We start from the raw sequence: 12286 nt of genomic DNA, 5'->3' as shown, positions 1-12286 counted from the left end.
AATGAAAGAAGGCCAAGTACATGTTTCTTAGGCATTCTTCATCCCAATTTGTGTGCCACTTAGGATTATCTGGTGTCTCCGTGATCTGTCTAGTCCAATATCTCCTGCTCTTTTCATGGATTTCATTTGTCATCCCATTTTTCATTTCTCATTCTTTTCAATGGTGGCCACCACACAAATTCCACCTGAACACACTCTTTCCACCTTTCAGATAAAGAAAGTTGCACATCTTTGGCTTTATCCAGGCTCAAATGCTTGAGCAGCCATTTTACTTTCCGTGAGATGCTTTCAGTTTTAAGAAATGCCACCTCTCTTGTGAATCCTCAGTAGAAAGAGCTGCTCTGCATATTTCACACCAACACCAGGAGGGCCATTTTAGCACTAAATCTTCAGCACTCAGTTTGAAACATTATTTGTAAGATTTCGTTATTACTGGTATCTCTCCTTTTCCTCCTCAATTCCCACACAAAATCCCCAGCTGTACAATCAGATGTGTTACAGTAGTTTCAGCAGCTACTTTCCCTTTTTAAAACTTACTTAAGATCCTCTATTTCTTAACAACCTATAGACAGCTTCCATAGAGGGATCCAGTCAGTTCTAAAACACATTCAGACTCTTATCTGGCATTACCAACTGCTACAGTTGGTGCTATTATTATGTAGTTTCATAACATCCTCTGCAGTCAGCTGTAAATTGTAAAATAACACTTTTTTGGCAGTCCTCTAGAGACAGTTTCTATTTGCATCGATATTCATCCCATGGATTCTGCATTATAGATCCATAAAAAAACCCCAAACCATCCAAGTAATGCTAAAATTGCATCATAGAAATAGAAGAAAAGCAGATGGATTGAAAGTTACGGGGCAAAAGGTTATTATTAGCTCATCCTCTTAGATTTAAATGTAACAGTCCCAACTGCATGGTGTTATGTACATGGAGGCAGAAGGCTTGGAGTGAACAAATACCAACATTTTAGGCAGGCTGGAGATCTCACCCTTGTACAGAGGGTTGAATGCTCAACATACACTTGGTAACCAGAAGTTCTTTACTATCTATGGAGATGATACAAGATGTTCATCCTCAGCTGTCACAGGAGCCCTTAAAAACATCAGTAGACCTCACAAAGTAACTCACAAATCAGTCCTGTCATTCTCTTCCCATCCAAGCACACAGAGGGACTGAGATCCAGGACCACAGGGACTGGGAAGGGTTGGGCACAAAGAAAGTCTTATTATTGTGCTTTAGAAAGGCCCAGTCAGCCATGACACTAGCACAGAGTAACCAGATATCAAATCTGGCAGGCAAGATTACACAATATTGTAGCAATTTTTAAAAATACTCCAAACTTATCTATGCAACTCTCTTTTAATTACAGTTGTGTCATCCCTGATCCCTCTGCTTGCTGAAGACTTTGCTGAAGGATATTATCTGGCCTTATGGACACATGCCAGTTGAGCTAAGACTGATTTACTCAAATAAACAGATGTGCTAGGCAGCCATGTTTATCCTTCTTGTCAAACGCTTGCTGCCAGAACCACTTTGTGAAATAGCAATTCACAAAACACTCTCAGGAATTCCTATTAGCTACAGGAGTTCATTAAAAATTTCTGCCTGTGGAGCAAACACCAGAGTAATGATTGACCCATCATGTTCTCATGTGAGAGGGAATATTTTAAATTAGCAAGGCTCATTCTTTTTTTACTTAAATTATCTCTGAATCTATATAGACACCCTTTTTAGCTAAGTATACTCACACATTTCTTTTTTCAAACTGTTGTTCTCTTTTGGTAATTGATACAGACTTAGATTTAAAATCCATGAGCAGAAATTATTCTTATTCTTTTACAAATCACTATACATTATCTTCCTAGAATGAGTTTCATTTCTTGTCTTTCAGGTGTGTCACAACAAGAAGTGTAATCTTTTTAAAGGTTCTCTAAGCCTGAAAGAACTTGAAAAGAATTTTTACAATATTGCTAACATTAATAGTAAATTTTGCATAAATATTGATGGGATACCCTTCACTAGTGTCAAGATATGTTATGTTTCCCTGTTGAAAATCATGCTTTTGAGGCTGGCTATCAAGCCACTATATTGCTCCTCCTGTCCTTAAAAAAAAGAATCCTGCTGCTGTTTTTAATAAATGGCACATTAATTACAATGAGTAAAGGGTTAACCCTGTACTTCCAACTATATAATATAATGTCAATATATATTATGTAATATCTATAATGTCAGTTATATTCGATTAGTTCATTAACTGCGGATTTATACAGCTTGTTGCACCTGAAAATAAAAAGTGGTGAAGCTGTATTAACACCTTCAGCCAGGAGCCTTTTAACTGCTGATGCTCATACGCACAATGCAAAGTGTACAGAAATTATTAGCCTTTATGCCACTCCTTTAATTACATTTTTACTGTACCTGTCTTGTTATTTTTAGAGTTCACCTCAGGATGTCAGTCACAACTGGCGAACAGTTTGGTAGCTCCATGGATAATACAGGAATGCCTTCCCTATTGATATTGAGATTATGCTACCCGATGGGTGAAGCTTGGGCACACTCCCTTGTTAATTGAAGTACCTTGCAAAACTCATGGTGTGTGCTCTCTGAGCAGATGTCTTTTTTGAGACTTCAGATATAGGTAGAGTTATGGATCACATCTTACTGAAAACAGCTAGAGAAAGACTGACAATTTTGGCAACTTGGGAATGCCCAAGCAACACTTTGTTACTGTAAAAGGTACAAAGGATATAGAGGCCTTCCTGGCAGCAGACAAAATTCATCATCAGAGTGTATTCTCAGCTCTTCTGCAAGCATATGCACACAAAAACATTTCTAAATTCTTTCTGTGCTCAAGAAATAAATCCATGCAAGTCTTATTAAACACCGAGGTAAGCATACTAGGCATAACGTGTTCACTTTTGTTAAAATATCTAACTTGAAGCCGAAAACTGGATGACAACTAGAAAGAAGAAGTAAGGATTTGATGCAAAGATTATTTAGGATGGGAGGAATGTTTGGTCTTCCCTGGGCTTAATATCAGGCCTGCATGAGCCCATGAATGTGCATGTACACGTGTGCCTTGCAGTGAAAAGGGCACTTACCCTTTGGGAGATTCCCCAGACGGCTCTGAGCAAGTTGGTATATTTGCAGAGCACAGTCCCGAGCAGAGTCACCAACCCAGATCCCAAATCCAGCACACACCCAGCAGGGCAGCCTGGAACCTGGGATGTTTCACACTTCTTTTCTCATAGAGATGCACCACTTGGCTGGGCACAGCTCAGCCAGTGTTAGATGAAGAGTCCCAGCATCCCACTCTGCTGCACAATGACATTACACCCTGGTATTTCTTTTACTGGAGTGGATTATACTTTGGTGATCTCTTATTAGCTGAATCATAACAAATCCCTCTTTTTCTGCAATGCCTTACAACAGGAAGCTGGCAATGCCAAATGTAATCCTTAAATCCATTAGGAAAGATTAATAAATAACCAAAGACGTATCTCCAAATAACTTTTGTACAAAAGGCCTGGTTTTCCTCTGTCTTTATACTCATGAATTCAAGAAAATTGTAAGAGGGAAATTAGATCCAGTTTTTATAAAATGTGCAATAAATGACTTGAGAAAAAGTGAGAACTCCACAACCTATTTGTCGATTGGAACTATCTATAAACAACTGCCTGTTTTGCTGACCAGTCTATCATCAAACAAACAAAAAAATTGTTTCTTATTCTGGATCTGAACATTACTTAAGCTGCTTGGCATTTAATTCTCAGTGGAATCTCTTCGCATTTGGCTATACAATTAAGGGATGGTGAATAGGCCAGGCTGGATGGACTTGGAGCAACCTGGTCCAGTGGGAGGTGAGCCTGCTCACAGCAGGGGGTTGGAAAAAGAGGGTCTTTAAAGTCCCTTCCAACACACTCCATTCTATGGTTCAGTGAAGTGCAGCTGGCACTGGGATAAGAGGCTTTCTTCAGAACAAATGTACACAGGTCAGTGTTGCTTTTCCCTTCTGTCCAGCAGACTGTCCATCCAAGGACCACAAATACCAGCATAAAGCCTGGCAATGAGTTCTGTAAAAGTATGAGAGAGGAGTGCCACTGGCTTATGCTGTCCCTGTCACAGACTCCAGTTTAGAAGGCACATGGATGCACCAAGAGCTCTGTAGATGTCTCTTACAGACATTTTGGATGGCTAGTGTGAATAAATGTAGCAAAGCAGACAAAGCTCTGGGGGGTGAGGGAGGAATTTTAATCAATTCACCCACAAAAAGTACCTCCATATCATTTTATCAATGAGTGCTTCAGTTTCCTGTGGATTTCCTAGCCATTTATTATATATCCATTACTTAACAAATAGCACCCACTTCTAACCAGTCTGGGAGAATACAGAGAGGCCATTAGAACAATGTAATGCAAAATTAATTAGAAAAAACTAGAAAGCCAGGAAGCCATAAAAATAAATGAACACTCTCCAAGCTCAAAGTTACCATAAATGTATGAAGGCTGAAAAAATAAAGAATGGAGAGGAAAACTTCTAAAACTAATTTAATGCAAATTTAATTCATGCACATGCCAAGATGTAGTAAAAGTCTGCTGTGCCAGAAACCTGAAATAAATAATTTTACCTTTTAGAAAAAAGGGCTGTCCATAATTCTCTTGCAAGGTTTCAGAAATACTTATGTTTAATATAGTATTGCTTTCAAGGGAACTCAAAAGCTAAAGTAGTGTTGGCTGGAATAATTTATATTTTGATTTGAGCCCCTCAAATAACTCACTCCCTTAATTACTGTCTTGTCTGACAGGGAATCTTGTGAATACATATTGTTTGCTTTAGTCACAGAACATGTGATGATGTCTTTGACAAATAGAGACACTATTTCATGACATTAAATCTTACTTTCAAACTAAGAGTTTTCTACCTCATTTGTCAATAAAAACCATTACAGACTCCTGCTATGCTATTGATCCTACTTCTAAACAGGAACTCATATGAAGATTAACCTGAAAATAGCCATAATTTAAAAATGCATCTGACAAATCACAATAGATCCTATTCAGAGTTGCTCATCATTGTCATGTAACAGCTACCCACTTGTAGCTGAATCTAAATAGATTTTCTCTACTGACGAATCTGGTCATCAAGCATTTGCCAAGGAATAATTTAAGAGGGAAAAAAAAACCAACCCAGCAAGCCATGTTAATAACCACCATTAGCCATGAAGGATTTGAGGAATGATTCCTCACACAGAGAGAAGCTTTACAGTTTTGCTAGCATTTTTCAAATTCTGCATACACCTAGAAATCTCCTGTGGGCTTTCAGTGGTCGAATGCAATGACTTCATGCAAAAGGAGCCATAGGAACTACCATATATGTACACACATCTAGGGTTGCCCTGTCTCAGGTACAGAATCCAGCATTTTCCCTTGTTAAACTATATAAGGCTGGAGATTGCCCCTCTCCTTAATTTGCTGAGGTGTCTCTGCAGGGCCTCCCTGCCTTCAAGGGAATCAACAGCTCCTCCCAATTTGGTGTCAATTGTCCCACCCAGGATGCAAAACTATATACTGAGATATATGTGTATTTACCATGCAATTTGTCACAATGGGATTGTGTCAGTGGACTCATGAGGTGACATTTGTTAAACTTCATTATATGTAGTGTGTGTGATTTACTTGGGAACATAGATAGCCTGAATTCTTGGGATGAGTATCTGTACTATACACATGGCACAAAGCTTTCTGAAGGGAGGAAACTTCAGAAGTTTGATCTCGTGAAGTGAGCTGGTTCTACATAGTGGTTGGGAAACTGAAGTCCTCATCCAGACCTGCAACATGTTTGAAGGGTTTTTGAAACACAGGTTCTGGCTTAGCTTCCTGAGCATGGAATTTAATTCACATGTATTAAAATAACTTCTAACCTTAACCACCGTGTAACAAATGAAAACAATCTGGAGGTTCACTTCAAAACTGCACCAAACCAAAGTGCTAATGAACACATTCACAAGTACTTACCAATTCATTTATCCTAAATGGAGAAATAAAGTCAACAAAGACTTAAAATAACAGAATCACCCGTGATCAGCTGACTCACACACAGCTATCCCTGTATGAGCTCAAACATCCATATTTGATTTTAAAGAATTTCAAGATACCTATCAGAGCCTTGATTTTAAAGTATCAAAAGAAGCAGAACCCTCCACTTCCTTTCCTCTGATAACTAAAGAGGTTTGGTTTACACACCTATCCCTAAAAATATTATTTTTCATTACACACATAATTTACCAATATAAAAGTACCTCCGACTCTGGATGATAACACACTTCTCCACAGATATTTTCATCCTTTTTACATTCTAATGAGATGCACATTCTATTACTTTTGCTGCTCCTTGGAGTCTTTGATGAAGTACACTTCTGCCATGCTTTACGCAAGAGTTCATATCCCAGGATAATCCCATTTGGCTGTCCTGGTGATGCCCAGTTGATTTGAAGAGATCTACAATAAGAAAATCAACATCTGTTAAATTTTGGGAAGTACTTATGCCTCTATAGCTACTTGTATTAAAGGATTAGCATATAGTAATCCCTTTTTACACTAGTTCACATGGAGTGAAACATTTTGAAGTTTCTAAAATGGTCTTCTGTATAACAAATTTCAGAGATGTTTTAATAAACAAAGGTGTAAAAGTTTTTTAGAAGTGTCAATATGTGCTAATATTCCATGAAAACAAATCACACACAGATTCTAAGTCTTTAAATGTTGCTGTTTAAATGACATCTCATTCCCACTTCTGGAAATTCATGTGTAATAAACTTCTTAGTATTTTACTGCTTTCATTTCATTACTTCTTTCCCTATGTGCCTTTGCCAGTGAGCTTACTCACACTGTGCTCAGCTATCATTTAAAATAGGCTTGTCTTAATCTTGCCTTTCCCTTGCTCATATTAAAAAAAAAAAAGTATGTTGCTTTGAAAGGTATTCTTCAGCATAGGATTAAAAGAACTCATTATAGCATCAGTAAGCACTAGTTCCCTTCCGTACCTAAATATTTTCACTGACATAAAATTAGAAGTAAAAAGGGAAGTGTTTATCATGACTAAGACTCAACACTTCTGACTGAGTGCAAAAGTATCACTGCAGCAGCCTGCAAAGACTGTCTGTAAAACAAAATCCTGTAGTTGATTTCAGATTTGATACCAGACCATTATCAGTTTAAGGAAGAAAATATCTTATGGGATATTGTTAAATCATGTTAAGCTGTAGCATGCCTATCACTACTAAAAATGTGTAGATATTTCCTCAAAAAACTCACTCAGTATTACAATAAATTTAAAAAAGAAAAGTGAAAAGGCACATTTGAAACAAAACCACAAATTGTCCACTGACATTTCAAATGAGCATTTCTTGTGTAATCACTGTAGAGTCTTGCAGAAGACACAAATTTCTTTCACTGTGACTCTTTGGCTAGAGAGAAGGAGATCCCAATGCTACAAGGAGATCAATAGGAGGACTGAACACTGAATAGTTAGGCTCCAAGTACCTCTTTTTAATCTCCATGTCCCAATTACACAGTCACTGTCAGAATGCCACTGACATCAGAAATTAGCATTAATTTAAAGTGAAAATGCTACAGTGAAACAGCAGCTGCTGAGATAAACTTTGACATCTTAACAGAATAAAAATAAGTGAACTATTATTTCACTTCCTTGAGGTATAAACAGAGGAATACACACAGCAATAAGCCGTTGCAGAACAGGAATTAATGTCACCTGTGAGGGAATAAATTCATAGGTGACATGTAGAGTCACCATTATCATTCCAAGGTCTTCATCTGAACCCCAGATTTAATTCCATATTCCATTCATTACCATTTTGTATTTTCTGCCTATTATACTACATACACATGAACACATACTCACACAAATGCACTTATCCACAATTACATAATGTTACACTTAAAAATGGGAAAGCAGGAAAATATATTGTACAAACTTCAGAGAAAAAAAAGGTGAAAAGAAGGGTAATACTTTAACCTTTATAAATGCCATTATAACTCTCTCCTGGTCTTTGCACAGAATAGATCACAGGAGCAAAGAAAGCATTCCCAGTCATATTTTTTAATTATTTGCTTTCTGCAAGTTTCATTCAGACTCTCATAGGTATATGTTCAAAGTATTGTGCCAGTTTTTTGCGATTTTTCAAGTCATAATTCTCTCTAATATAATTTCAAATTAGGCCTAATAATTAATGCAATGATTTGAACATTTTGCCTTCTCTGCAGCGCTCAGCAGGTATTTCTTTCCTTCAACAAGCAATACCTTTATTGTTAGCTGATAGGTACACCTTTGGGGTGGACATAGCCTGATATCTTGAAAAACTGCAGCTGAACAAGGAAATTGTGTGGAATGGGAGTTCACTGGCCAGTGCCAAAAAGGTAAAGCTCAGTATGACCTTCCAGAACTTACTCCTAGATAAGCAGACCTTCACAACTTCATGGGTGTTGCAGTTTTGTCTATACCTTCTGATGTTTGACACCCATGGCAAATTGTGGCAACACAGCAGGAACAGCACATAGCTCAGTTTAAAAAAGAACAGGAAGGTTTTCATGGCACTGCAGAGGCTTTTTGACATTCCCATCTGAAGGCTGAGCTGAACACCTTGAGCAGGTGCAGATTTAATGGCACACGATGGGCGCTTTGGTGTGCAGTGTCATGTGTGGTGCAGCTGATAGAGCTGCAGGAACATGGGGACAGAGCCTGCCTGCCCTCTCCTTCTATCCAGACACTCCCTGCTGGATGCACTGGAGCTGTGGCTATGCTGGGAAGTGCCCACAGCCTGACCTACACAAGCAGACTCACAAATTGTAGGCACAGACAAAAAATGCGCAAAACCTCGCAGGTGGAGTATGATCCTTGTGTGCCCAGAGAATGCTCCAAGTGTCTCCCATTTATGATAGTTCCAAGGCTGGATGAGTCCCAGTGCTGTCATGGGGTGAAAATACTGAAGCAGGCAAGGCAGCCCAGCCAGGCTCACAGAAACGATCTGCTTCAGATGTCCATGAAAGCACTTTCAGGAGATAAAGAACAATTTCAAACTGATCCGTGAAGGTGTATTTGCTCTTGTGAAGGAGAGCAAAGTAAAATAATTTGGTTCAAACATGTGAAGACAATTATTTTTGACATTTCCAGGTAGAAATTTTTGTTTTAAAATCCATGAAAAATAACAGGTTTTTGGAATTTTGATATCACTTCAGATATATTTTGATAAACCAGACTTTGGAAATAAAATTCTGGGGTTTGTATGCTTCAAGTATCACCAGCTCCAACTGCCCATAAGGCATGAAAAGCCCCCCTGAATTTTGTTTTTTTTTTCCTCAACACAATAATAAAGGTTTAATCATGAAGATTAAAGATATATCAAGGCATTGCTTTGGAATTTTGATAATGAATGTTCCATTAGTCTCATCACATGCAAGAGTTAAATTCAAAAAAACCAAAGATTCAATGACTTTACTTTTAGGAGCTGGAATTAAAAAAAAAAAAAAAAAAAAAATCACAGGATTCACTTGACAGTCTTAAGATAGGGAACACTGCTATTATTAATGACTAGTGGATAAAATACTTCCTTCATCAGGAGATCACACACACTGAGCAAGTGCTGCAGCATTACTGCACAGGAGTTAACTACCTGCTGCATCGTGAATGCCGGGCTGACATAATTAGAGAGGCAGTATGACACACTCCAGACAGTCTGATAAATGGCATCACACTTCTGCTGTTGCTACAAACTTCCTGGAGAAAGCTTTCAGTGCTTTTGTTTCCCATTAGTAGAGTAGGGAGAGTGATCAGGTGTCTTCTGACTTGCAGGCCATTTTCCCAGTATGGAAAATCAGACTTCCTGGTCTTTAATCCCCAATATCCCCTTGGTGAAATATTCACTACATTGGCTCATCTTCCATTTGTCCAGCAGTGAGACCAGTTTAAAGGATATTTAATGCAGCACAGCAGTTTGACACTTTCATATTTGATTTCCTTTAGAACTCATGAGCAAATACTATAATCCCAGTAATTTGTTGCTATATTTTATAGATTTTTTTCTAAAATCCTTTTCACTAGCATGTTCATTTGAAATAATTGCTCTACCTCATTCACCCCCAAACAGCAACTGAAACAGAAACCTTCTGAAGACCCATGATATTGAACACCAAGCCAAAGAATCCACCTAACTTTTCCCCCATGGCCTTCTCTTCTTTGAGTTTTCTCTTACACCCTGACCAGGGTTTCTGGTTCCCCTCAAGGTGCTTAAAGGGCCCTCTCTTCATGAAACCATGAAGGACTTCTCCTAGATTAGGCCACATGGTGTTTTCTGAGCTATCTACCTTTGAATTAAGCACGTAACAGAATTGCTGTTTTACAAGGAAAAAGAGAAAGAAGAGAGTGTTCTAAAGTGTAATGCACTATTTTCCAACACACCAGGAGAATCAAATCCACTACATAAACTTTCCGTCTGCATCCACATGCATTCAGTACTTGCAGAACTTTCTAAAATGTACAATAAAATAAAACTGTTGTCTACAGAGTCAAATCCTGAGGTCCTAATTAAAAACAAATCAAATCAAAAGCATACATGATTTCAACGGCATTTGTTTCTACCTAAACATGGTCAATGCAACCTCTCCCCAGAAAACCCTAAATGCAGGCAAGAAACATAACAAACCAGAACCTGACTTAGGATGTCAGGACTGGGTCCCATACTGTTTTCTATTTGAAGTTTGGCATTATAAAATAATTATTTCAGGACTGCGACCTTTTGTGCCAAGTTTCAGCCTGAAGCTGAGTTATTAACTGTAAGGGGTGGAAAAGTAAGGTATTTATAATGGCTCTGGTGGTATAACCTTCATTAGAACAGTGTGGATGGAGCTGCTATCAGAAACTTCTAAGTTGGTGGGGGAAATTATAATTTCTGTCATGTAGCACCTTGAGGCAAATTTTAAAACAATTATTTGCGAATGCTACAAAGACATTATCCTACAGCATTCTCATCAATAATACAGCCCCCCAAACTGATTCAGAAGAGGGAAAAACGCCATGATTCCAATTAAAGACAATAAACTGCACAGGCTTTGTTATATCTCAGGTATCCCATGAGCCCATACTCTGGAAATACCTCTTTTCACTCTCTGATGACAGATATGTATTAAAATGTCCTCTTGTCCACACAAACTGGTTTGTTTTTTTTTTTCTGAGCTTTTTCTTTTACAGAGGATAAATAAGCAAAATTCATATTCAGCCTGGCACCTGCCAAGGCTGTCAGCTGCAGTGTTTGTCATATTTCAATCAAAGCTGAAGCCAGCCAGTCATTTTTATACTGCACAATCCCTACATACTCGAGGACCAGAATTAATGAATTAGCTATTGATTAAATTCCACTCTAGCAAATCCACCGTGGCAAATAAATGAACTACCCAGGGCACATGTAGGCCACGGCCAGACATGTCTGGGCAATCGATCAGTAGTTAGTATTCTTTTGGGATATAGGAACAGCTGATGATAATATGACATGTAGGAAAAGGCAGGGTAGGAACAGAGTCTGTTTCTGGCTGAGCAGATTATAAAGTAGGAAGGCATTTTTGATCCTTCTGCATTCATGTGTTATGACATATTTAGTCTATATATAATAGCAGAAACATGCATAAGTGTTTGCAGTACAGACGAGTACAGACAATACGGACAAAGGCATACATAAGTTAAAGCCAAGGGCAAAAGATGAGATCCTGAACTGAGTTCTTATCATCAAACAAGCTTTGACTGTATCTACATGTGTGACAGAAAAACAGCAAGCTTAATTTCACCCTTATACAGGGACAAATGCTCAATTCAAGCAAAATACATGAATAGTAAACAGGAAGCCAAAGTCCTTTAAGAGACTGGAGAAGCAACGCTATTCTGCTGGCCATTTCTGAAAGCTCAGATGTTAGATACTAGTTATTTTCAAAAGATTTTTTTTTTATGAAAGAAAGACTGCTAATGAGCATACTCCAGCAGAAGTGGAAAATTACACAAACAGTAACACAAACACTGGAGGTTAACTGCCTTATTGTTGGTGTAATTCTGAAAAATGTGTTAGCAAGTTTAGGTTTACTTTGTCTTTAGAAGACATTAACTCCCAAAGAATCGCTGTGTAAGTTACAATTTGGCTGCTTCTAACGACTGCAAATTTGATGCTCCCTTTACAATTAAGAAGTTTGCCCATACCTGTGGATGTAGTGGACAGGCAGAT

At 38.2% G+C, this 12286-nt stretch overlaps 1 protein-coding gene across 3 annotated transcripts in view; it reads right to left on the bottom strand.

Annotated features, from left to right (window-relative positions):
• Positions 1–12286, bottom strand: part of USH2A (usherin) — a 383112-nt gene that overhangs the window by 88505 nt on the left and 282321 nt on the right. For all 3 annotated transcript variants that reach the window (XR_014850703.1, XM_085054819.1, XM_085054820.1), the window contains exon 48: positions 6305–6503. Coding sequence is in view for 2 of the 3 variants with exons in the window: in XM_085054819.1 (XP_084910945.1) it covers positions 6305–6503 (199 nt within the window). In the remaining variant the exon portion in view is untranslated. The remainder of the gene's footprint in view (positions 1–6304; positions 6504–12286) is intronic.

The sequence above is a fragment of the Lichenostomus cassidix genome, chromosome 3, assembly GCF_008360975.1.
Source record: "Lichenostomus cassidix isolate B80296 chromosome 3, HeHo_3.0, whole genome shotgun sequence".
NCBI classification, from domain to species: Eukaryota; Metazoa; Chordata; class Aves; order Passeriformes; family Meliphagidae; genus Lichenostomus; species Lichenostomus cassidix.
This window is presented reverse-complemented; position numbering and strand designations above follow the sequence as displayed.